We start from the raw sequence: 27,394 nt of genomic DNA on the forward strand, positions 1-27,394 counted from the left end.
TTAAATAATACCTTAGGAGCGAGAAAACAACTCAAAAGGTCTGGGAATACCTTGGCACTTTAAAATCACCGATGCGCGTGTTTAAAAACACGTTAACGCTCAAAAGGTCAACACTTAGACAAAACTTAGGATCATTAAAATATCAACGTTTGCAACTTGATCCTATAACTTCAAAAAACCCTAGACATCACTAGGCATGATCAAAACTCCGATACTCGGGCACGGGAAACGCAAAATTGCCCACTAAGCAGCCAAAACCCTAACCTAACAACACAGCAAGCTGGAAAAGAGGGGGGTCCCCGTTAGCAATGGGGCGATGTGTGAAAAGGTCACAAGAAGTCGCTAGGCAAAATGAATCAAATACATCAACAATCGGAGCAAAACCAAACAAATAACTCATGGGAAGATAGTGGAAGTGGTAGTCGCAATGAAGTTGATGGAAGAGAAAGAACAGTCAATCAGTGGGATGCCTACACTAGAGGATCAGCCTCTAGACCTCTTTTTCCTACCTTCACTCCACGTGAAGAACGACCACAGGTTGCTGCTGTACCTTATGCAGATGAAGCACGACAGGCATATCTAGAATACACTACCTTACCTCCTGACTTGAGAGAGATGTGGTCTTTTGATCAGTTTATGAATCAGAGGGGTAGTGTTTACCTCACTGGGTAAACAGGAAGAATACAGAAATCGAACAGCAATGCACAATGCAAATACAAAAGAAGTACCAGAATAAGCTTGCCATTAATGTCAAAAGATGTTCATATTATAATCTGTCGTCCACATTACATGTCCTCCAACACCCGGAGGTGGTACAATATATGACAGCCGAAGGGGTGCGACACAACCGTCGCGACTCCAACTACCTACCCGTCGGCTAACTAACTTACCGCCGTAACTCATTATTACCGACGACAACATAAACATAATATAACAACATAACATAATGATTATTCCCGACAACATCATCCCCCCCAAGAAAAGAAGTCAACTCCGACGACTTAATACAAAATAGAGATGAACGGCAGGAACTACTGACGCTAGTCGGGCCCGGATCTTATACACTTGCTGCGTCCTCGCCTAAAAACCCTTTTCTGCTACCATTTGATGCTCAAGTGCGGATTTCACCAATATTGCTTCCTTTGCCATCACAGTTCTCCTGGGCCTAACCCAAACTTGTCTGCAAAACACGTTTTTCAGTCTCAGCTTCCACCAACTGCTACTCAAATGATTCTGTCTCCCTAGCCAATTTGTCCTCGATAGCCACCCGTGCTGCTCTCTCGGCATCCAACTCCTGGGTTCGCTGAACTAAGTCTCACGCGACTATTGCCTCCAACCTGGTGGTCAGCTCCTCCCGAGCCCTCTGTGCATCCACCAAGGCAACCTCACGTCCAGCCGAGACATACTCCGAGTTCCTCAAAGCGTGCCAGTCATGCCTGGAGGTGGCCACAATCCGTTGGCACAAATGCTAGGAGCCACCTCAAATCCTCCATCACACTCCCCAAAGGCTAAAAACTGAACTGAATAACTCCCTGGTGTCATACAACTGCACAGACTTGCAATGCCTTCCGTCAAACTCTGTTTGTTCCCAACCTCCAAATCCGTCTCCCTCTACGGCTTATGGCTTCCCTGCCAATGCTTAGCTGCAGGCACAACACTTCCCGTGGTCTTCTGTAGCTCAAAATAAACTGGGGGTCTGGGGGCAACGCCCCCAGCGGGGTCGAGGGGCAGTGCCCCTCGCGGGGTCCTGTGATATTTTATGATGTCAAAACCCTTCTTCTACACTCCAATATTTTCAGTGTCCAGGCTCCAGATGTCAGCAAATCATTTTAAATCTGGCCGCCGTCGTTTTTTTTTTTTTTTAGGCACTGTAATGTCCCGCGGATCAATCTGTAAGAACCCTCGACCCCATCCATCCGCTTCACTCCCTGCGGTAGCTCGTGGGCTGTGTATTGATCCGGCCGTGCGGTGCGTCCCTTTCCCTGGCTGCGCGGTGATGTGCCTTCGGCCGTGTTCGGTGTCTTCTTACTCCGCCGGGTTTTATTGCCAAGGTCGACTGTGCGGTGTGGTCGCTTCTTCCTTTCCTCAGCGGTGTGCGGCGTTTTATATCCTTGCGCGGCCTTCGGTGGCTCCCACCGCACGATGGTTCCACCGTCGGTGATTCCACCGCACGGTGGTGTCACCTTGTCACCTTGGCCCCACCGTACGGTGGCCATTTTCCCCTTCTTCTTTTTTTTTTTTCACCGTACGGTCGGTATCGTACAACCGTGCGATTTTTTTTTTGATTTTTTTTTAAGTTGTCTAGAGAGTCTTCGGCTCCAATCCCCTGTCTCTGGGATCGCCCTTCATCCTTCTCGGTTTTTCTCGCCCAAAAGTCTCCTGCTTTTGTCCCGTGCCTCTCGAGTTGCTTGCCCGGCCTCTTAGGTCCCCTTCCATCCTCTCGAGTCCCCCTTCGGGCTCTCGGGTGTCCGTCCGGCCTCTCGGGTCCCCCGCGCGCTTCGCGTGGTAGGGTTTCAATTTGGGCCCGTTGGTGGCAAGTCTATTTTCAATGGCCATCGGAAGACCTGGAACCACAAATTCTATAGGGACCACGACCTCCTTCCCGTACATAAGAAGAAGAAGGATAATAAAGATTTTGAAGACTGCGGTCTTCCATACAGGGTTCCAATCGTTGCCGACACTCTTCGGATTATTTATGCCGCTAGGGTTTGGGGCGTCTCCCTTCCAATATTCTCTGTATTCCGGCAGGTACACCTCTGTTGGTTGCTCTGGTTCCTCTACTTCGAGCCTGTAGCTTTGGAACATTTCGTAATCCTCCATTTGCCAGTGGAAGAGCCCGTTAGTCGAGCATACCTCATCTTCAGAACATCCCTCCAATTCTAGCACCCCTTCACTATTCGGCTCCATCGCGTTCTTGCCCTTGCTTTCATCGAGACCCCCTTCCCCTTTATTAGAATCCTCTGAGTCCGAGTCTGAAGAGGCGAGCTCTTCGCTGACATCTTGGGTGTGTAGGTCAATGGTATATTTCCGCCCTCCCTTCTCCATGGAAAGGGTATTTTTCTTCCAGTTGTGGTTTACCCTCGCGTTGATCAACCACGTTCTCCCCAGGATGGCGTCATAGCCTTTCTTCTTCGAGGGAATAACCACGAAATCTAACAAGAATGGTTGCGTACCAATCGTCACTTGCTGGGCCATCAACAGGCCGAGTGGCTTAATGCCGTGTTGGTCCGCTCCCACCAGGTTGAATGTGGGTGCCACAGGGTGGGCTTCCCCAGCCGCTTCCATGTTTCTTCTGGTAGTACATTCACCCCAGATCCACCATCCACAATGGTGTCCTTCAGAATGGTCCCACGGATACCCATTTCTACCACAGCTGGGTGTCTACCATTGCTCAAGGCTAGTAACATCGGGTCAGTCGAAGCGCTGACGGAAACCTCCACCTGTGGTGTACTCTTCGAAGCGGTGGTGGGAACCCCTACCTGTGGTGCACTCGACGATGCGGTGGTGGGAACCCGTACCTGTGGGGCACTCGACGCTGCGGTGCTTTGCACATTGGTGAGGATGGCAGTCCTCAATTGTGGCATAGAGTCTAGAAGGTCTTTTACCTTTATCGGCACCTCCATCTGCAAGATTTGCCCAATGATGTTATTTTCCGCTTCCGTACGGGATGATGTACTCGCCACCTCGTTGTCTCGTCGTTCGGTCGTCATCTCACGTTCAATATTGGCCTTTACCTCCCGTAATCTCTCCTTCTCCATACGGGGGTCGGGATAAGTGGTTTTTTTCATCTGGGCGCGGGTGATCGCCAGTACTTCTTTCTCACCAGTCTTCTCAGCCTTCTCAATGTTGAGGAGATTAACCCCTGCCTGTGGGCAATTTGCGTCCTCATGGTCGCCTGGCCCACACCAACGGCAGAGGTGCTGAGGGGTGGCTTCCTTCGTGCAATCACGGGCGAAGTGCCCCCACTGATTACAGGCCCTACATTGGATAATCGGGCGTCCCTTCGCATCGTATTGGACCCTGTTTCTAGTGGAATTATTATTATTCCCCCGTCCGCCTTGTCGGTTTCCTCGGTAGCCTCCGGAAGATGCATTATTGTTTGAATCCGATGTGGAGGGCTACTCCTGGGCAAAGAGCACTTGCTGGTTACGTGCCTTCAGATTGTATGGGCATTCCTTCGTAGAATGTCCCATGATCTGGCAGATGTCACAGAATGCCTTCTTGGGACAGGCACCCTTTGTGTGGCCGCTCTCCTTACAATCCGTGCACCACAATTCATCATCCTTGCTTGTGGTCCCCTTCATTGTCTTAAACTCTTTTAACATCCGTTCCATATCCTTCTGAAGGGCCGTGACTTTCTTCTTCGGCTTCTCATCACTGCTCCTCTCTTCTTCCGACGTATCATCTTCAGAGGATGACGAAGATCTATTCTTCTTCTTTTTGGCCGTCTTATTTTCACTTTCCAAGTCCATGGCCCGGTTGTATGCATCATCGTAGGATGTCAGAGGCACAATTTTCATCTTTCGTCATAGCTTAGGGTTCAGACCCTCGACAAACCACCGCTTCTTTAAGCCATCAGCCGGTTGGCTTTCCATCTTTCCGACTAATTCCTTTAGCCGGCGGCCATATGCCCGTACGGTCTCCTCCTTTCCTTGCTTTGTTCCATAGATTTCCGAGACTATCTCATTATCATCTTGGAGAAGCCGAAATTCCTTCTCGAATGCTTTCTTCAATTCATCCCACGTAGTTACCCCGGTTTTATCCAAGTCTGAATACCAGTCAATAGCCACTCCTCTCAGTGTGGCGGGGAATTGCTTCATCCATTCATCCTGGTCAGTCACCCCGTTGGCTGTCCAGATGGTTTCGCAGGTACGGCAATGCCGTGCGGGATCATCTTTGCTATCCCCGTTGAATTTGGGCAACTTCTGTTTGGTCGCCATTGATGGAAGTGTCCACTTGGAGGTGGTTGTGGCCGTGTCTGCCCTCCGACGCTGCTCCCTCCGAATGCCGCTGATGTCTCTTGTGGTGGTGACCAAAGGTACGGTGTTCTGCCTTGTACCTACCGTGCGGTTAGCTTCCCCTTCGCCGTCACCCGTGCCCGGCTCCCTTCGGTGATCCTCCCTTTGTGGCGTGAGAGTGACTACCGTGCGGTTAGCTCCCCCTTCGCCGTCACTCGTGCCCGGCTCCCTTCGGTGATCCTCCCTCTGTGGCGTGAGAGATAAGTTTTTGAACCGATCTCGAGTCTCTTCAACTAGTTCTCTCCGTAACCTAGTTTCCTCCAGAAACTCTTCGAGGCTTCTCGCTCTATCGTAGTCTGGCGACGCGTAGAAATTCCCCTCGGCTTCTGCACCTTCCGTGACACCTCCTTGGTTCCCTTCGGGCAACCCTTCGGCAGGTCGTCCTTCGGCAAGTTGCCTCAGCCTCCGTCTACGTTCTACACGTTGTTCCAGAATCAAAGCCTTCTGCGCAGCCTCCCACTCTTCGGTTTCTAATTTCTTATTTCTGTCTTTATTCAATAAATTGGGCATTAATTGTGGTACAATTTCATGTTTCACAACACATAAACCAAAACACAACAGTCTTTATTAATTCATTCTTTTGTATACAATCAACATAATTCTTCGCTTCCAACAGTGTTCTTTATTTCTCTCCCTTCACAATTTAAGGATTATTTGTCCTTCGTCGGTCCTCTCTACGTCCGTCATCCTGGCGCTCATGAAATTCTCGTAAGATTTGCTATCGTCGGTTCTCACGGTAGGTGTCTTCTCTGCGGTTTTGAAGAGCCAAAAATGCTTGAGCCAGAAGGTTAGGCAAATCGCTCATTAACCGATTCACCGCCGGGCTTACACCAAGCGCGCTCCACACAGCATCCTCTGGAACAGCCTCAATAGTGGCTTCCCTCCGTACGTGTGTTTCGATGGCCGCTTGAAGGATGCAAGAGAAATCTTTTGTGAGTGCTCGTTCTCCTTCGAACAGTTCTTGGTGATCCTCGTCAAGGTTACTGCTCGTCGCCTCGGGCAATGGTTGTCCCATTATCCCTGTGCCATGTAGTATATTCCCGTCCCTCCCAAAATAATTTCGGCAACAGCGCCAAATGTTTACCTCACTGGGTAAACAGGAAGAATACAGAAATCGAACAGCAATGCACAATGCAAATACAAAAGAAGTACCAGAATAAGCTTGCCATTAATGTCAAAAGATGTTCATATTATAATCTGTCGTCCACATTACATGTCCTCCAACACCCGGAGGTGGTACAATATATGACAGCCGAAGGGGTGCGACACAACCGTCGCGACTCCAACTACCTACCCGTCGGCTAACTAACTTACCACCGTAACTCATTATTACCGACGACAACATAAACATAATATAACAACATAACATAATGATTATTCCCGACAACAGGTAGGAGGAATGGTGGGAGAAATGACTACCACACTCCAGCGTGGAATGATTATCAGCATACTGTAGGGAAGATCACCATGCCTTACTTTGATGGAAGCAACAAATGTATATCTAGGTCATGGGTGCAAAAGCTTGACAACTATTTGTCATTGAGACCAATACTGGAAGAAGATGCTATCCAGTTCGCCATCTTACATTTGGAGGGTGCTACCCATGAGTGGTGATATCATGGCTTAACCACACTTGGTCATATACACATCAATACTTATGTAGAGTTCACAGACAGATTGATAGAAAGGTTTGACTGCAAGGATCCAGAAATGTACTTTAAAGAATTATCACAGCTGAAACAGGTGGGTAACTTGGAGACATATATTGGTGATTTTTAGAGATTGTCAGTTATGGTGCCTAGCATTACCGAAAGGAGGTTGGTTGTCTTGTTCGTGGAAGGATTAATGGAGCCACTGAGAGGCTCGTTGAAAGCCTTCAATCCACCTACACTACAAGAAGCCATGAAGAAAGCTAGGAGTATGGAGTTCGCGGCACCTAGAAACAAAAGTTCTCATAAGGAAACTCCTTCTACCAGCCATGAGAATCCTCAACAAACTGCTGATAAGAAAAAGAAATCAGCAGCGATAGTGGATGAGGAGACACGAGAAGAATTGAGGAAGAGAAAATTATGTTTTTGGTGCAAGGAATCTTACAACAGAGAGCATGATTGCCCCTTGAGGCCTAAGGAGAAGGCGAATCGTGTGATGTGGGTATATTATGATGATTCTAATTCTGAAAATTCAGATCAGCCAGCTGCCTCAGCAGATAATCAGGATGGAAACCCTGCAATGGAGCTTGAGCCAAATGGGAATCTATCTCCTATAGCTATATTTGTTGATGAACAGGGAGAGATTACCTTCCGATTTAGAGGATCAGTTAATGGGTAGTGTTGTGTTGCTTTGCTTGACACTAGAGCCACGCGAAATATCATTGATAAAGGATTTGTGGCTCAATCCAGGCTGTAAACAGAAGAATTCAAGGGATTCTGAGTTAGAGTTGTAGATGGATATACCCTCATGTGCACCAAAAGGATATGTGGTCTCACTTTGTTGATGAATGACTATGAGCTACACGCTGATTTTTATGTGGTCAACATGGGAGTAGCGGATGTAGTCTTGGGAATGAAATGGCTCCAAGACATAGAAGAGTTTACCCTCAATGTGCCTAAGTTGGAGATGAAGTTCAAATCAAACAAGGATTATGTGTTGAGGGGAATTGTGGATGGCAGCTTGCACTCTATCTCGCTTTGTAGGGAGGACAACAGTGTTTGCCCTCTCGGGTAAACGGTTAAATGCAGAAAGTAAATGCATAGAACATAATGGAAATATATTAAATAACCAGCCTCTGTATTAATTCCACAGTCCATGTACAATAAGTGCTTATAACATTACATCTGACACAACTAACATGATCCTACTTCGAAGAAAAGGTACACAATATATAATACCCAAAGGGGTGCGACACAACCGTCGCGACTCCAACTACCTACCCGTCAGCTAACTAATTGACCACCGTAACTCATTATTACCGACGACAACATAAACATAATACAACAACATAACATAATGATTATTCCCGGCAACATCATCCCCCCCAAGAAAAGAAGTCGACTCCGACGACTTAATACAAAATGGAGATGAACGGCAGGAAGGAACTACTGACGCCAGTCGGGCCCGGATCTTATACACTTGCTGCGTCCTCGCCTGAAAACCCTTTTCTGCTACCATCCAATGCTCAAGTGCGGATTTCACCAATATTGCTTCCTTTGCCATCACAGTCCTCTTGTGCCTAACCCAAACTTGTCTGCAAAACACGTTTTTCAATCTCAGCTTCCACCAACTGCTACTCAAATGATACTGTCTCCCTAGCCAATTTGTCCTCGATAGCCACCCGTGCTGCTCTCCCGGCATCCAACTCCTAGGTACGTTGAACTAAGTCTCACGCGACTATTGCCTCCAACCTGGTGGTCAGCTCCTCCCAAGCCCTCTGTGCATCCACCAAGGCAACCTCACGTCCAGCCGAGACATACTCCGAGTTCCTCAAAGCCTACTAGTCATGCCTGGAGGTGGCCACAATCCGCTGGCACAAATGCTAGGAGACACATCAAATCCTCCATCACACTCCCCAAAGGCTAAAAACTGAACTGAATAACTCCCTGGTGTCATACAACTGCTCGGACCTACAATGCCTTCCCTCAAACTCTGTTTGTTCCCAACCTCCAAATCCGTCTCCCTCTACGGCTTATGGCTTCCTCGCCAATGCTTAGCTGCAGGCTTCTTTCTCACAGTACGGACAACCAAAACACTTCCCGTGGTATTCTGTAGCTCAAAAATAAACTGGGGGTCTGGGGGCAACGCCCCCAGCGAGGTCGAGGGGCAGTGCCATACGAAAGTCCATGGCGCACAGCATTTCTGTGATATTTTAAGATGCCAAAAACCCTTCTTTTCCACTCTGAATTTCCAGTGTCCTGGCTTCAAACTCCAGCGAATCATTTTAAATCTGGTCGTCGTCGTTTTTTTTTTTGGCACTGTAATGTCCTCGATGGCACCCCGGCCATACAACCTCCCTGTACGGTCAACAACAGCACTAGCACCTCCGATCGTGCGGCCACCTTCCCAATCGTGCGGCCTACACCCCTCCACCGTACGGCGGACCATGACGACGGAGCGGCTATGCAGGGGTTTATGCTAGGTGTGCGGTTGACCACCGCACGATGGCATCCACCTTTGGTGGCATCCACCATCGGTGGTCCCACTGCCGATGTGACCACCTTCAGTGGTTCCACCGTACAGTGGTTCCACCATACGGTGGTCCCACCGTCGGTGGTTCCACCGCACGGTAGTTCCACCTTCGATGGTCCCACCTTCGGTGGAGCCGGTGGCCTCACATCTTTTTTTTTGTTTCTTCCAGCCGTATGGTCATCTGTCGTACGGCCCCGTGCGGTGGTGTTTTTTCACAATTTTTTTTCCTGCCATACAGTTAACTGTCTCGTACGGCCATACGGTTTTTTTTTTTAAGTTGTCTAGAGAGTCTTCGGCTCGGGTCCCCTGTCTCTGGGATCGCCCTTCATCCTTCTCGGTTTTCCTTGCCCAAAAGTCTCTTGCTTTTGTCCTGTGCCTCTCGAGTCGCCTGCCCGGCCTCTCAGGTCCCCTTCCATCCTCTCGGGTCCCCCTTGGGGCTCTCGGATGTCCATCCGGCCTCTCGGGTCCCCTGCGTGCTTCACGTGGTAGGGTTTCAATTTGTACCTGTTGGTGGCCAATCTATTTTCAATGTCCATCCGAAGACCTGGAACCACAAATTCTATAGGGACCACGGTCTCCTTCCCGTACATAAGAAGAAGAAGAATAATAAAGATTTTTGAAGACTGCAGTCTTCCACACAGGGTTCCAATCGTTGCCAACACTCTTCGGATTATCTACGTCGCCAGGGTTTGAGGCATCTCCCTTCCAATATTCTTTGTATTCCGGCAGGTACACCTCTGTTGGTTGCTCTGGTTCCTCTACTTTGAGCTTGTAGCTTTGGAACATTTCATAATCCTCCATTTGCCAGTGGAAGAGCCCGTTAAGTGAGCATACCTCATCTTCAGAACATCCCTCCAATTCGAGCACCCCTTCAGTGTTCGGCTCCATCGCGTTCTTGCCCTTGCTTTCATCGGGACCCCCTTCCCCTTTATTAGAGTCCTTTGAGTCCGAGTCGGAAGAGGTGAGCTCTTCGCCGACATCTTGGGTGTGTAGGTCAATGGTATATTTCCGCCCTCCCTTCTCCATGGAAAGTGTATTTTTCTTCCAGTTGTGGTTTACCCTCGCATTGATGAACCACGCTCTCCCCAAGATGGCGTCATAGCCTTTCTTCTTCGAGGGAATAACCACGAAATCTAACAAGAATGGTTGCGTACCAATTGTCACTTGCTGGGCCATCAACAGGCCGAGTGGCTTAATGCCGTGTTGGTCCGCTCCCACCAGGTTGAATGTGGGTGGCCACAGGGTGGGCTTCCCCAGTCACTTCCATGTTTCTTCTGGTAGTACATTCACCCCAGATCCCCCATCCACAATGGTGTCCTTCAGAATGGTCCCACGGATACCCATTTCTACCACAGCTGGGTGTCTACCACTGCTCAAGGCTAGTAACATCAGGTCAGTCGAAGGGCTGACGGAAACCTCCACCTGTGGTGTACTCTTCGAAGCGGTGGCGGGAACCCCTACCTGTGGTGCACTCGACGATGCGTTGGCAGGAACCCCTACCTGTGGTGCACTCGACGATGCGGTGGTGGGAACCCCTACCTGTGGTGCACTCGACGATGCGGTGCTTTGCACATTGGTGAGGATGGCAGTCCTCAATTGTGGCATAGAGTCTAGAAGGTCTTTTACCTTTATCGGCACCTCTATCTGCAAGATTTGCCCAATGATGTTATTTTCCGCTTCCGTACGGAATGATGTACTCGCCACCTCGTTGTCCCGTCGTTCGGTCGTCATCTCACGTTCAATATTAGCCTTTGCCTCCCGTAATCTCTCCTTCTCCGTACGGGGGTCGAGATAAGTGGCTTTTTTCGTCTGGGCGCGGGTGATCGCCAGTACTTCTTTCTCACCAGTCTTCTCAGCCTTCTCAATGTTGAGGAGATTAACACCTGCCTGCGGGCAATTTGCGTCCTCATGGTCGCCTGGCCCACACCAACGGCAGAGGTGCTGAGGGGTGGCTTCCTTCGTGCAATCACAGGCGAAGTGCCCCCACTGATTACAGGCCCTACATTGGATAATTGGCCGGCCCTTGGCGTCATACTGTGTAATGTCCCCTTAGGTTAGTACTTAGGAAGAAGGGAGCAATTAACTTTTAAATCAATTGCAGGATACTTCTTTCCTCAATAACCTTAAATAGTGCTTAAGATATTAACAATAAAGCTGTGATACTAATTCACAATTGACGCTTATTACAAAATATAATTGATATTACTTATATTCCAATATTGCTACTAACTCTGGTATGGCTCTAAAACATATGCGAGATGGTTTGGCTTCCTTAATATAGTAATGATAAGATTAGCTTGCCATCACAAATATGAAAGATAGATAAATATGCAATGAAGATCTTTATTGTCTCTGATTATCACTTATAAATATTTATACAACTCTATTATTGACACGGGGTCAATTTCTCAACTGGAGCGATCCCAAAGGATAAGAATAAGAAAAAAATAAATTGATTCCATGCCCCCTTCCTTCATCTCAATGATTTGTCTTTATATCTACGTCTTGGTTTGTAAAGGTGTGATTCTTCTCTAGAGTCATATCCTTTGATAAATTATATTAACCTTTAATGAATCGCACCTCTTGGTAATACAATTTCTAATTATTGATTAGTTCCCTATTGAACCTAGTCCTTTCTGAAATAGTGAAGGTCTTGATTTAATTATTAATTCTTCTCGTTATAGTAATCAATAGTGTGGAGCATTTGGGCGGCACCATAGTTCTGATACATATTATTATTCACGACACTCTCAAATGACATATTCATGCTTTATCGTATTTGGAAGTATCAATTGCTCTATTCATACTTCTTATAGGGGATCGACCCATGATCATAGTGAATTTGCTTCAGTTGTACTATCAGTCGGTTATTTTAAACATAATCTTCATGTGGTCTTTCCATCATTTTCCTAATAGAATCTCTTGAGAAGTTATCTCAGACTATGGTCAAAGGAATTGACCACCAATACATAAAGGCACCTCACTTTCATCATACCCAGAATCTGCGTTCTCATTCTATGATTCGGCAATAGAGAAGATTTTCCTTATCGCCGTTAAGTTTGGTTCCATCATTGAAGATATGGATATATCAATCTTCGATATACCTTCAATTTTATGTGGCGCTCACTATAATGTGATTGCTGAACATGAGCAAGTATGGGAGCGATGGATATAAGAATATCGATATTACTACTCTTATTAAGTCATCGTTTTCTTTAGTACCTCATTACCAATATTACTGCATCTTAATTTCTCCAATTATTCCTTGATAGCTTTTGTTTACAATTATGAGTGACTCATATGCGATTATTTACTGTAAATGGCACGTCTTGATATGGCTATGATGGACCAGGATCTGGATGTTGTAATATGGTCAACTATCCTTTGATGACCCAAATCATTACCTTCATATAAGCACTGTTCTTTAAAATTTATTACACCCTTCATCATTTGCTCATTATCATTTTATATTTTGCTTTTCTCCAACATTTTTCTTCTCATGGAATCGAATCATATAATAGTTGATTCATATACATAATACAATGTATATTAATTAGTGAACTAAGTTGACTCGGTCAATGCAATATATTTAATATATCTATTTTATGTTTTAATGGTAAAACTTCTTTAATAGTTAATATAATATTAATAATGGAAATATGAACGTTACATTAAAATAAAACAATAATAATAAATAATAATCATAACAAATAATAAATATTAATAATCATCTATTAAAGGAAAATCGTGAAGTCTCATAAATGAGACGATTTTCCAATATTATTAAATGTTAATTAACAAATGTTTTAATTATCATCTTTATTTAATCCCATGCCCAAAGAGGGGTTATGACATACTGGATATGGCTTCCGTTATTGTTATTGTTGCTATTCCTTCCGCCGCCGCGTCTATTGTCCCGGTATCCTCCAGATGATGTCGTTGTGTTAGTATGTTGGCCGGTACCCGCTGGTGCGGATGTTGTGGTCTGCTCCGTGAACAGCACCTGGTTCATTTGCGTACTTCGAGTTTTCATGTTGTATGGGCACTCCTTGGTGGAGTGTCCCATCACTTGGCAAATCTCGCAGAACGCCTTCTTTTGGCAAGTACCCTTTGTGTGCCCTTCCTCTTTGCACTCAGTGCACCATATGTCCCCTTCGTTCCAACCAGTGCTTCTCATTATTTTGAATTCCTTTCTCATTTGCTCCATGTCTTTCTAGAGCGCTTGCACCCGTTTGCCAGCCTCATCGTCACTGCTGCTTTCTTGTGAAGAGTCATCGTCCTCGGATGAGGATTTATTACTTTTTTTCTTCTTTGATGTTTTGTGTTCGCTCTCCAGGTCCATCGCCCTATTATAAGCGTCGTCATATGACATCGGGGGTACAATTTTCATCTTCCTCCGTAGGGAGGATTTCAACCCTTCAACGAACCATCGTTTCTTCAATCCATCTACAGGTTGGCTTTCCATTTTACCCAAGAGTTCTTTTAGCCTCCGACTATATGCCCGTACTGTCTCCTTGGTACCTTGTTTGGTACTGTATATCTCCGTTACAATTTCATTGTCATCACGGAGCAACCGAAACTCCCCCGTGAATTCCTTCTATAGATTGGCCCACGTGGCCACTTTTTGCTTGTCCACATCGGAGTACCAATCTATGGCAACTCCTCGTAACGTGGCTGGGAACTACTGTACCCAATCATCCTGGTCTGTTACTCCGTTGGCGGACCAAATGGTTTCACATGTACGGCAGTGCCGTAAGGGGTCTTCCTTGCCCTCCCCTGTGAACTTTGGCAATTTTTGTTTACTCGCCATCCCACCGCTGGGTCTCGCTCCTCTAATTCCTTGTGTGCTTGTACCTGGCGATCCTCCGCCTCCTGAAATTGAACCTCCACTCGTGGGTCCTCCGGAAAAAGTTGCTGACACCGAACCGAACAAATTGCCTCTCGTACGGTACCCTTGTGCTCCCTCGGCACCTTCGGTCGTACCGTCACCTTCTGCTGTCTCCCTCCGGTTGTCCTCCGAAATGGACAAATTCTTTAGCAAGTCTCTGGTAGCGTCGATCAGGTTTAGACTTCGCCTTGTCTGTTCCACCAACTCTTCCCGACTTCTTACCCTACGGTGGTATTCTGGCGAACTGTAGAGTTCTCCTTCGGCACCCTCCGTGACTCCTCCTCCGTTCCCTTCGGGCAACCCTACGACAGTGTAATTCTCTTCGTCTATCTCTGCCTCTGCAACCTCCGTGACACCTCCTGGGTTCCCTTCGAGCAACCCCTCGGCCGGTCGTCCTTCGGCAAGCTGCCTTAGCCTACGCCTTCGTTCTATCTGCTGTCTGAGATTCAACGCAGTTTGTGCCACTTCCCATTCGTCACTCTGTATCTTTTTATTTTTGTCCTTATTTAGTCTATTGGGCATAAGTCACTTCCATACACAGCAAACACACGCCATGTACACAAAAAAACTTTTATTATTTTTATTTTTATTTTGCCTTTCGGCCACAATTTATATCAGCAGTGTGTCGGGATTATTACAAGGTTCAATTTCCTCCTGGCCTGGCGCCATCACGCTCTGCGTCCCACGACGATTGTTCCGTTTGCGCGTCATCGGCCTCTAGGTAAATCTCACCGACGGGTAGGCCAGTTGTGTCCGTGCGCCATCCGTGTCTTCCGTTCCCGAGTTTGTCTAGGCAACGGCGCCAAATGTTTGCCCTCTCGGGTAAACGGTTAAATGCAGAAAGTAAATGCACAGAAAATAATGGAAATATATTAAATAACCAGCCTCTGTATTAATTCCACAGTCCATGTACAATAAGTGCTTATAACATTACATCTGACACGACTAACATGATCCTACTTCGAAGAAAAGGTACACAATATATAATACCCGAAGGGGTGCGACACAACCATCGCGACTCCAACTTCCTACCTGTCGGCTAACTAACTGACCGCCGTAACTCATTATTACCGACGACAACATAAACATAATATAACAACATAACATAATGATTATTCCCGGCAACAAACAGAAAAGAAGAACAGTTGGTTATGCAGGATGAGCATGAGATGGTGGATAATCCATTGTTTGAGGTTGATGCTACATGGTTGATGGATAATCCACTTTATGTTTTGGATGTGGATCATTTCCCTGATAGTGATGATTAGAATTCTTCTAGTGCATCAGGATTTCACACAGGTTTCATGGCAAGAAATTCACAGGTGTATATAGTCGAGAGTTTATACAGTTACACATTTGATCCTCACGTTTATGGCTTACTTTAGAGACTCAGCTTAGGAGTACATGAGAAGGATGATTTATTTGATGACTTCCTTTCAGCAAAGTTTTGGGGCAAGAAGGATCAACCACTTGATTTGCTTTCTCATGAGACTTATACTCCTGTAGCACATGACGAGGTTATTGATTTGATTCAATAGATTCAACTGATAGAGCAGGAGTTGTGTGGTGATCATAGGGACATTATACGGGTTTATCCATGGGATCCAGGTGGAGGATTGATTGCTTGGGTTCAACCAATTTCAGGAGGGGTGGATTGTAATGTCCCCATTTTGAAGAAGAATTAATTAATTAAGCTGTCCAACTTAATGATATATTTTATGGATAGCTTGATTAATTAATTTAATTAATAATATTAAGTTAATTATTTATAAAGTTATCAAATAGATTAAAATTAAAAGATGACTTTATATTTAATTAGTTTAATAAAAGTGACTAATTAAAATATTATTTCATAAAGTCACTTCTAGAAGCTTCTGGATGTTGGAGTAAGAAAAAAAGTATAAAGGGAGATCAAGATGAAGCTTCAAGGTAGATTGGAGAATTGATATTTGAATTGAATTGGTTTTGTAAAACCAAGTGGTGTCTGTAGACTATGGTCTTTGGGAACGGAAACTCCCATTGGCAAGCATAATTGAGGGAGTGAAAGATCTCTCGAGGGGTTGTGTGAGGAGGTGATATTTCAGTCATCTCACTTGGACTTCATTGGTGGCCAAAGGCCAGTTTCATTTGGGCTCATATTGGAGACATTTCCGGCATCAAGTGTCTTCAACAATTCTGCTTATTGGAGCTGATCGGCACTTCCATTCACTGAGTTTAACTCAGTAATTTCTCAGGTTTATTTCAGATTGGGAGTGGTGCCATACTTAGTAATTTTTAGGCTTATAACAGATGGGAAAGAGCCACTATTAGGCTCCCTTTGACCTACATCTGCCATCTACATTTTGAGGAAGGAAAGATGTTTTGTTTGAAGATCTCTTGGAAGTGGAATTAAGTGAAGGTTGAATCAATTTGCAGGTTAGTTATCCAAAACCCTCGATTTGTTCATACATCACCATTGAGGCTTCTTACATAAGCAAGAGGACAGCATTGGAATTGGAAGTTATGGACGATTCTTTAGAAGCATTTTTGAGGAGTATTTGAATATCAGTGGCCAAACAAGTCTGACGACAAATCGTACCAGTTCCCTTGTTTCCCACAAATTTGTTCGCAAGTCCTCTTTAGAACATCAAACTTCATCTTGGGTGATAGCACTATGACTTGGAGGAGGAGGCGATCTTTTTTAGAGGTCTTGGCAAGAGTTAGAAGCTGATTACAATTATTATCAGGTCCACTGTTGCAGCAAGGGACGGTTCTGATACAAAGTTCGATTTTGGCTCCTCACTTCTGAACTTGCCTCCCAAACTTCATGTTGGGACTGGCGATACATCCCAGAAACTAGGGCAATCTCTTTGGTGGCGATTTGAAGTAATTTCGGCTGTCATATATTGAGATCTCAGTCCACATGTTACAGCAGCAGGGGCGGCATTAATAGAGGACCGATGTTGGGACTAGGGCAATCTCTTTGGTGGCGATTTGAAGTAATTTCGGCTGTCATATATTGAGATCTCAGTCCACATGTTACAGCAGCAGGGGCGGCATTAATAGAGGACCGATTTGGCATGTTGAAGAGTCATAGACATCAAACATTGCTGGCGTCTTGGTCAGGTTCTTACAAATTGCCCTCAGTTGTAATTCTTTGTAGTGTGAATGCATGAATGTAATCCCAGTCCTTATGTCCTCAGACATTCTGAAAATTGTCTATTAATGACAGCTCTTGTAATTGTTCTTTAGCTGCCTATATCATGTTCTTAGATTGTCAATGTAATGATAATTCGTCCATCTTATGAATTAAGGAAAGAGGAGTTGTGATTGCATCTAGTTACATTATCTTTCTGAGGATGCGTGACAAGTGTTTGATGAAATGACTGTTTGCTGTTAGCTCTTGATTTGAAGGATTATAATCATATGAGTCAGTTGTATATGCATCTTTGATCATTATCAGTCTTGAGGATTCATTAGAAGTTGTTTGTTCTTGAGATATTTATGTGTATTGGTCAACATTGCAATCTGAAAACATTATCAGCATAACACGTAAACTACAAAACTGCATAACACACAATTTGAACAGCAAATATCCCTTGATTTCAATCTTCAAAGGACGGGGGATGTTACAACTTCTGCCCTTTAAAATTCAAACTCATTCTTCCTAAGACAAGTGTGCCGCCATAATGGAATCAATCCTTGAAAATTCAATCTCATTCTGCCTCACCAGGCATTGCTCTCATAGTGCAATCGAGATTAATTTATCATAGTTTCAATTCACAGATGCACATCTCCATAATTGAATGAATGCAATTTTTGCAAGTACTAGAAATCTTTTTGTGGTGTCCACCTTAAGTGACCTTTGATGATCATTTCTTGGTATTGTTGATCATGCCCATGTACGCAGCTCTAAGTTTGCCAACCTCTAAACACTCTATCTTCAAATTGGTGCATCAAATATGATTGAAGAATTCCTACCATGCCTTAGTAACTTTCAAACTTCTTCTCCTTTGATTTCTTTCCATTCTTTGACATGAGGAGCTTTTGAAAACATTGATCATTGAAGGAAAGATGTAAGACATATGGATGAACAATACCACGCTCTAAATATGATTCATGCTTTTATAAAAAGAACAAGGTTTGGCTTGAGATTTGATACTCAATTAGTTTTTTGGCATGGGTACAACATCAGTCTCATTAATATTTTTTTGAAGCAGTAGTAAGACCAAAATGCATGACTAACCTTTCTTAAAACCAAATATACTTTTGAAAGTCTTTTTCCAAATAATGGGGCTGTCACAGGCTAGAGTATTTTTTTAAGTGGTGAGTTGTAGTCATAGGGGCTTATCGTATATTCTTATTTATTGTGTACATCTGTATGTACATGTTTTTTCATTTCTAAGCTTCCTTCCTCTAAAAGTTTCCTTGTATATCTTTCTTCTCCTAGAAATCTATTTATACTCCTTTTCTAATCTTTGTGTATAACTAATGAAACAAGTACAGAACGTTTACAATCACATTGATTGTTGAATTCAGCATTTGAATTCACCCAAAGGATCCCATGGACACATAAAACCTGTTCAAAATCCTGAATGGTCGCTGACTAAATCTGAATGAGAGTTACCCCATTGATTGAAAGGTGATTGAGAGTTACCCGTAGGGCAATTCTAGTAAATCCAATCATCTAAATTGATATTGAGTTCAATTAAGGAGTGAAGTATAGGTCCAACTTGAATACTAACTACTATTGACTTCTAATTCTATTACATGAGATTGATATCATGAATTATTCACATCTATAATCAATAATTGCATAATTCAAATAATCTAACTTAGGCTACCTAGCTAAACTAAGGTAAAATTTGGATAATTCAGGTCAACGCATGTTATACTTGAACATCTCTACTTAAGTTTGATTTAGGCTAGTTGGGGAAGGAAGGAGAAATTAGAAATCTATCTGCTCTTAAGGATTGCTTTTTTCCAACCCAAAGTGAGATGTTATATGTAAAAAGTGTGGCTCTATAAAGGGCCAGGAGGAGATGTCTGCAGCAAGACTAATGGAAGTCTCATGGAAGTTTCGTGCTAGATTAAACTTTGGGTTTTGGAACCTATTTGAAATGAACAATTTTTCTTTGGCAGCGGTTGACATCTCTGGAATCATGTGTCGATAAGGAGAGATCTATTGTTTTCTGTAATGAATCACTAACTATCTCAAAACATAAGTCATAGTTGCTTGAGTGATATGGGCGCCATGAAGTGGTGTCTTGCTAGTAATTGGAAGTGCAGGAGCCTGTGACTCAACTAATGGAGGAAGATTAAGGTATCCCCCCATAAACTTATCATTTAAAGTGCTATCATCCTCAAAAGAAAACAAAGATTGAGCAAGTCCAGCAACAAAAGCAAAAGTGGGCATGCAAGATTGATTAAAAAAGACCAAAGAAGGTGGTGAAAACCTAGAGCTGTCAAACTTGTACAGCTAGGATGAATCACCAAGCTTGATAGTGGCGACAAGTGAGCCTCTTTCAATTTTGGAGTACAATTCCAGTTGGCAAAAAACTGATAATTTTCCATCTCAGGAATGGGTGATCTGATAGATGGACATAAGGATCTATAAAAGTTCTAGGAAAATGGAAAGCCTTTTGAAATTGCTTCTTATCTACTTCAACATTGCCTACTTCTGAAAAATCACTGACAAATATTTTGTTAGTGGTACAGAATTTGACTCATTGCTTTCCAATTGATCGCATTTTGAGTGCTTTGACTCTCTGGATGGTGTCTTGATCTCCTTTGAATTCTTGAATTTTATGCTATGAGTGCATTAGAGGAGAAAATGTATCCATTTGTGTGAGCTTCTTTTGTTCACATGTCAATTGCTCACATATTGGTGTAAAAAGTGGAGACAAAACTGAATATGAGTCTTCCAATATGGAAAGAACAACCATGATTTCTTCTTAATTTTGCACTCTTTAGCTGTTGCTTGATTATGTTGAATTGCAATATGAAACTCTTGATGGTGTTTAAGTTTTGATGATTGAAGCCCATGATAGCATTTCTCCAACTATATACACCATATTGACTTTGAGGACACCAAGGTCTTGTTGAAGGAAGATATTTATTTCACAATAAAATTGAGAAAGGCAGCTGAAATCAACAAATACTGCCTTTATCTCAATATAGTGGATGGATGGGGTTTAAAACATGCTTGGCAAGCTATCATTAAGAGTCCTCTCCCTCACATGGAAAGATATAAAAGAAAGGAATCAAAAGCATCCAATGGCATCACCATCGATTAGAGAAGATAGAAGAGCAGTTAATAAGAACTGGCTCTCAAGCATTGTTCAAGTTTAAATTGCAATCTGCCATCAGACCACAGCCTGGTACGCTGAATCTATTTAATAATTAGAACAATTAATTATTACAAATTCATAAGTTAATAATTAACGATGAACGGCCAATCTAGAACACATAATATGAGCAGAATTATGCTATGTTACCCCGAGTTTCTGGGACGGGGACGGCGGGACGAGTCTCCGAGACGGCAAATTTTTTTGCCAATTTTGGGGACAGCGGGGGGACGGCAAAGGGGACGGCTATATAAAATATAGAGAAAATTTTAAATATATAGTGAAATTTTAAATGTTCATATGAAAATAGATAAAGCATGTATATATACATTATATTCACATGAAAACATGGATAAAGCAGGTATATGTACATTATAGAACCTTAACATACCACATTTGTGTTCAAAATTCATTGTCAATAGTCAATATGCATTCATAATGCAGAATTTATTGTCAATACTCAATATGCATTCATAATTGAAAATACATTGTCAATATGCCAACACTTGTTTGCATGTAGTTCATTGTTTCTTTGTGGTTGAAGGATATTTTGATAGTCTTCCATTTCTATTATGACCTACAACCACTTCTTTATGCACTACAAAGTTTTGGATGTTTGTGAAATTCTATACCAAGCCCTTATTCATATTTCTGAGTACTTTTGGCTATGATTCAGACCTGTTTACCTTTCATAATTGTGAAAAGTCCAATATTGCAGACCAACAACCACTTTTTTACGCACTACCGTGTTCTAAGTGTTTGTAAAATTTATTACCAGGCTGCTGCTCATAATTTCTAAATGCTTTTGGAAGTGATTCAGACATGTTTACCCATCATGTTAGTGAAAATCCAATTTTATAGACCTATAATTAAATTAAAAAAATGTTTTTTTGAGCATTTGAGTCTTTTTTTGTTTTTTAAATGTGCTGGGAAAAGGGGGATGGTTAGGGGACGGGGGGACGTCCCCTTTGAGAGTCATTGTCGTCCCCAAGTTTCTGGGACGTTTTCCACAAATTTTGCAATTTTGGGGACGGCGGGGGGACATCCCCTAGCCGTCCCCAAGTCCCCGAAACGTCCCCGGTACGGGGACGGGGGATTTTAGCCCAAGGACGCGTCCCCGGGTTATGTAGGAATTATCTTTATCTTTATATTCATATGTTATAAGCATTAATAATGAGAATAATTTAGCAAACTGCATTCATTAATGAAATCATTCTATTCACACACACACAAACACACACGCATATATATATATATGTATATATGTGTGTGTGTGTGTGTGTGTGCAAATGGACTAAGATAGTAAATTCATATAAACAAATGGTTAGAATATGTTCATAGCATTTTACATTCTTAAAACATTAAGAATTGTTATATGGTAGCCTAATCTTTAATCTTTCCTATTGCCCCTAAGAAAGTTTGAATGTGGGAATGTTAGGGAGAGGCAGTATTAATACCTCACAAGATAGGAAAGTCCTGAGGTGGAATGGACCATGCTACATCATACAAGGGCAATAGATAAGACCTGCGGTGGAATGGGCATGTGCTACATCATACAAAGGCACTATTTGTGAAAGATAGTTTCTAGCATCCTATCATGGTTATTCCCCATCCTTCGTGGGGTTGAGGATTAGGTTAGAGGTCGGGATTGGGGCTTAAATATAATAGTTATCAAATGTATTATGAAAGCTAAATGTTCATTAGTTGCAATAATTGAATCTAAGCATAATAGTTATGTTGAAATATGTTGATCTTCCTAGTAAGAAGTATCATAAAGCTTACATAGTTAAGAATAACCCTAACGCTAATTTGTTATAATTATAAGTCTAGGACAAAAATTGGAAGGGGACATTACAGAGAGGGAGTAAACTGCCACCCAAACTAGCGGAGAAGAATAGGTAGTCAACTCTCACTAACTAAGACTGATGGTGACTTATGTTCCTCAAGACTAATAAGAGGTGGTGAGCTAACTCCATGAGAGTTGCTAGATAACTAGCAAGTTATCTCCCACTAACTAGAACATTGAAGTACGCTTAACACCATGTGGAATTACCCATGTGCATGAGATAAAATCTACAATATCATTAAGAATTTGCATTTCCTTATGAAAACCGTAGTGAACAAGAAGAGCATGTGTCATTCATATCTAATGAGGCTTCATTGGATGACCTAGTCCAAGTAATAGTTCTTAACATATAGGTCATAAAACTATGAAACTTTCCTCTTAGCCCTACCTATCCTAGAAATAAGAGAATTGCCTCATGTCTCCATAGGGAAGTCTCTTCTTCTTAAAAATTCAATAAAATCTTGTAACGTGAACAACTGCTATATTTTGGAGGATGGCCTTTCATTGGGAACTCTTGTGTGACTAGGAACCTTTTCGAAGGTTAGGAAGGTTCTTAACATAGGTAAAAGCTCTGTTTTTGGCACAAGCCTAGAGGATGTTGGTAAAGGTTGCGAGATTTGACTTTGCACAAGATGTTTACCTTTGATTAAAAATTTTAAACCTTCCCAACAACTTCATCCTACACATATCCTACAATCATTGAATTCCATAAGATGCATTTTTTGAGGCATTCTATCAAATAATTCAAGAATCTTGTACAATAACATTACTAAAGTCCATTCCAGGAGGTGTGATTGTATAAAGACCATAGTAATTTTGATTGTGCTTGGCACGAGCTCTAAACTTTTTGTCCAATTGTAAATCAAAATCATCATAAAGACCCCATTGTTCTTCAATTTCTCGCCTTGTGTTGGAAACCATGAGCTCAACAAAGTCAAGACATAATTCTTCAACATCAATCTTGTGATAGATCTTGTATATTCTATCGATCTCTTCCTTGGATTGCTTTCCTTGTTTTAATATGTGTTCCAACTTATTTCGACCTAAGGAATGACCTATCAAAAACCATGGGAATGTTGAGAGCACTTGAAAGAAGGTGGATTGCATCACTTGCATCTGCATAATGACCATGAATAACATGAGGCTAATTTGCATGCTTTGACTATCCTTTTAACAATTGGTAGAGATGTGTATTAGGTCACTGCAGTGAATGCAAATTTGTGTGGCTAAGGTGCAAAGAGTTCCCAAAACCAAGAGAACTCTTGAATAGTTCCACATGATTCAAAAATCCCCAACAAGTTCCACTCAACTTTAAAATGCCCAATGAATTCAACTTAATCTTGAAATGCTCGGAACAATTAAAAGTCTAAGAATCCTTTGGAATTGTTGAGACTTAAGGAGGTATTAAGAACTATTGGAGGTAAAGAGGGAACTAAGAACTGTTGAGGGTTCCAAGAGTTCCTGGTACTCCACAAAGCTTTGATGAAATTTAATAAAATGCACTAACAACCAAAGGAAAGGGAAATTTGGGAATTTTTAAACCCTTTGAATCAAAATAAATTCAATAATAATGAGATTTTAGATATTAATATTCAAAAAAACTTTTAAAGCCTTTGGCAAGTAATACAATTTTGGATTATCTTATGAATTTTTGAATCGGAAAAGTGCCACCAAAAATGCAATGCCAAAATTTCGACAAATTGTTGAACTTGTGAACCTAGTAGTGGATTCAAAAACTTGAAAAGTGCCAAATTTTACTTTGTGAAAACCTCATAAATTTTGCCTAACAAATCTGCAAACATGATGGAGAATAATACCATAACTTTTGACTATAATAATATTTTTTCTTGATAACTTGCCACATCATCAATTATAACATCATAAAGCTCCTTATGAAACCATTTTGTTCCCAATGAAGCTCCCAGTTGAATCATCTCCACAAACTACTCGATGAAAACTTGATAGTTTAATATCTCTCAAACTACTCGATGAAGATGGGTTTTTTGTCAAAAAATTTGCATATTTTTTATGAAATCAGAACCAATGGTTTTGACCATAAAAATTGTAATGAACTCAAAAAAAAAATGTCAATCATATTTAAATTGCAAAAATTAAAGTTTCTACCAAATTTTCATGACTTTTTGGTCCAAAAAAATAGGGTTTCTGGGTTTTTCATTTCAGTGGCACTTTTTTTCTGATTTTACCCCAACCCTAACTCTAATCCATTTGTTTGAAAAAATATTTATCTTTTGGTATGCCAATTTATTGCAAAGAAAAAATTTTGCTGCTGCAGTCATTGTTGTAATTGTGTTCTCATCACTTTGTTAAACTAATGTCACGACTTAGTGAGTCAAAAAAAAACACAAAAGATATTTTTACAATCATTCCATTTTGACAAGGAGTTCTTCTTCAGTGTTCTATATATTCCAACTAAACTGTCAAAGAAATAGGTATAACCCTTCAACCTAAAATTTTGAGTTAATATATTATATCATTATACCCAATCCTGCAGGTTCCATAGTTTAGAATCCAGTCATCAATAAATTTGGCATACAAGATTGTGCAATTTTCAAAAGATATTAACTATTAAGTCATGGATGTGCATATACAAGATATAAACTCTAATTATATGTTAGAAAGGTAATCAAGTAAGGTTAACTGACTAGAAATTTGAGTTCCGGCAACTATTTACAATGCCCAAAATTTGTAGATTGAGTGGATATATGACTCTGTGACATGATTAAAATTGAAAATAAAGAAACTCGAAAGAATTACACACAAACATTAATTTACCATGAGAAATCATCTTCCCCTTTGATTTCTCGGGCCAAAGACAGCAGATTTCAAAATGCAAAGAAGAAACATTTCATGATTAAAGTCCAAAAGCCATAACTCAAAACTCATAAGTTTATTTTAAAACTGCATCCAGCCTAGCTTGAAAATACAGCATTTATCTAAAGCATCTATCCAGACAACCAAAATTTCTGACAGCTTATTTTGATCTGCATTGTTAGCAATCAAAACATAGATAAGACCAAAACAAAAATCTAACATAGCTGAATGAAATAGATGTGACCTTCTGCAGCTCTCCTTGACCATATTGACCCATTGATGCAAAACGTCTTCCAGCGCGTATTAAACGCCTTCCAATAGCTGCAGAACAAGAAGAACTGTAAATAAGAATCTCTTGGAACTGTATACAAACAAAAACCTGAGAAACCTATTAATGACTTAAAGCCTTACCTGCCTCTACATTTGCTGTCAAAGAGTCCTGTAAAGAGGGAAGAAGACTTGCAATTTCAGCTGCACCCTGTGTGTCTGCTTTCTCCCATGCTTGAGAAAGCTGCATTAATATTTCTCCAAACTTCACACCACACTACAAAGCCAAAAGTACAAAATTATTAAATAGAGTTACTGGATCTGCTGAGGAAATATTCTATTGATCACAACTTCAAATACAGAAAAATCCCAAATCAAGGATTTTTCCATGTGCAATCCGAGGTACTATTAGTAAGCTGTACATAGGTCTCAGATTATTTCATCCTGTTATAATTTAAAGCTTTAAAACTTAACAAATCAAAATTATGTGAGAAATCGACCGTTAATATTCTCTATTACCTCTTGATTCATAGGACCACTTGCAAGATCAAAAGCTGCATCATTCAGCTGCATTCACGAATGCAGAGTATTTCATAAGACATTCAGATGTTCAAACTACAATAAACACAACTGAGATCTCCTAATAACAATCCCTAAGCACTGTATCTCCACTATCTCCAATCAGGACTAAACAATTAAAATGCCTGGCAATAAATATGACTAACCACAAAAGCTCCATGTGGCACACAAACAAGGTGAGGCAACCATGTAGAAGCAAAAGCCCAATCTTGTAGTGAAGCATTGATACACAAATCAGAGAAGCTAAGGAAAATATATAATAGCAATGTTACCCCGAGTTTCCGGGACGGGGACGGCAGGGGACGGCGGGACGCGTTTCCGGGATGGCAAATTTTTTTGCCAAATTTGGGGACGGCGGGGGACGGCAAAGGGGACGGCTATTAAAATATATAGGAAAATTTCAAAATTCTAAATGTTCATATAAAAACATGGATAAAGCATGCATAAATACATTATATTCATATGAAAACAATAAAACATGGAAATGGCATGTGTATGATACTATGAAAAGTTGAAGACATTTTAGAATGTAAATTATGAACATACAACATTGTTAATACTCAATAGACAATATGCAATTATGCATTCATAAATCAGAATTTCAATTCATTCACATTGTCAATATGCATATCATAATAGATATTAAAGAAATAACATACAAAATGTCAAAACAAAGAGGTTAAATTTTCCCTACTTCTATCGACGCGGTTTCCCCCCATATTTTTCAACGGGGGTTTGGGGGCAGCGCCCCCAAGGTGGGGTCAAGGGGCATCGCCCCTTGTAGGGTCAAGGGGCAGCGCCCCTTGGGCGCTTCCTGTCGCGATACAGGGCGGGGTCGAGGGGCAGCGCCCCGCGAGGCCAAAAAAACTTATTCTTTCATAAAGGTGTTGGGTGTTATTTTTCTATTAACTCGCCGAGTTTGGCGATTTTTGGGCGATTTTCTAATCTCTGTGTCAAAATGCCCAAAGGCTACACTGCTGCCATATAGTTTCATTGTCAAAATTATGAATTAAATTAATGTTATCTTTTAATTTTTTTATTTTTACTAACAATTTGAATTAATAAGGGGCCTATATTAGAAAATTTTAAAAATAATTTGAAAATACAACTTTTTTTAGTTTTTTAATATTTTTTAATGGCCTTAGATAAGGGGGACGTCTAGCCGTCCCCGGGACGGATTGGGGACGTCCCAGCCGTCCCCAGCCGTCCCCGGGACGTACGGACGTCCCCCAAGGCTAGGGCAGGCGTCCCCCCGTTTCGGGGACGTCCCCTAAAAATATAGGGCAATTTGGGGACGGGGGGAAACGTCCCCTGGCCGTCCCCAAGTCCCCGAAACGTCCCCGAGACGGGGACGGGGGTTTTCAGGTCGGGGACGCGTCCCCGGGTAACTCTGTATAATAGTGATAGACATTGCAGCAACCCTGCAATCAGCAAAGTGAAAGAAAGAAATGGAAAT

General features: G+C 42.1%; 1 protein-coding gene across 1 annotated transcript in view; it reads right to left on the minus strand.

Annotated features, from left to right (window-relative positions):
* Positions 1-23,004: 23,004 nt before the first annotated feature.
* Positions 23,005-27,394, minus strand: part of LOC131072701 (uncharacterized) — a 31,909-nt gene continuing 27,519 nt past the window's right edge. Inside the window, exons 3-6 of the mRNA XM_059220435.1 lie at positions 25,879-25,926; positions 25,504-25,636; positions 25,337-25,413; positions 23,005-23,376 (exon numbers count right to left, since the gene is read on the minus strand). Of these exons, the coding sequence (XP_059076418.1) occupies positions 23,005-23,376; positions 25,337-25,413; positions 25,504-25,636; positions 25,879-25,926 (630 nt within the window). The remainder of the gene's footprint in view (positions 23,377-25,336; positions 25,414-25,503; positions 25,637-25,878; positions 25,927-27,394) is intronic.

Source organism: Cryptomeria japonica, chromosome 5, assembly GCF_030272615.1.
Source record: "Cryptomeria japonica chromosome 5, Sugi_1.0, whole genome shotgun sequence".
Classification (NCBI taxonomy): Eukaryota; Viridiplantae; Streptophyta; class Pinopsida; order Cupressales; family Cupressaceae; genus Cryptomeria; species Cryptomeria japonica.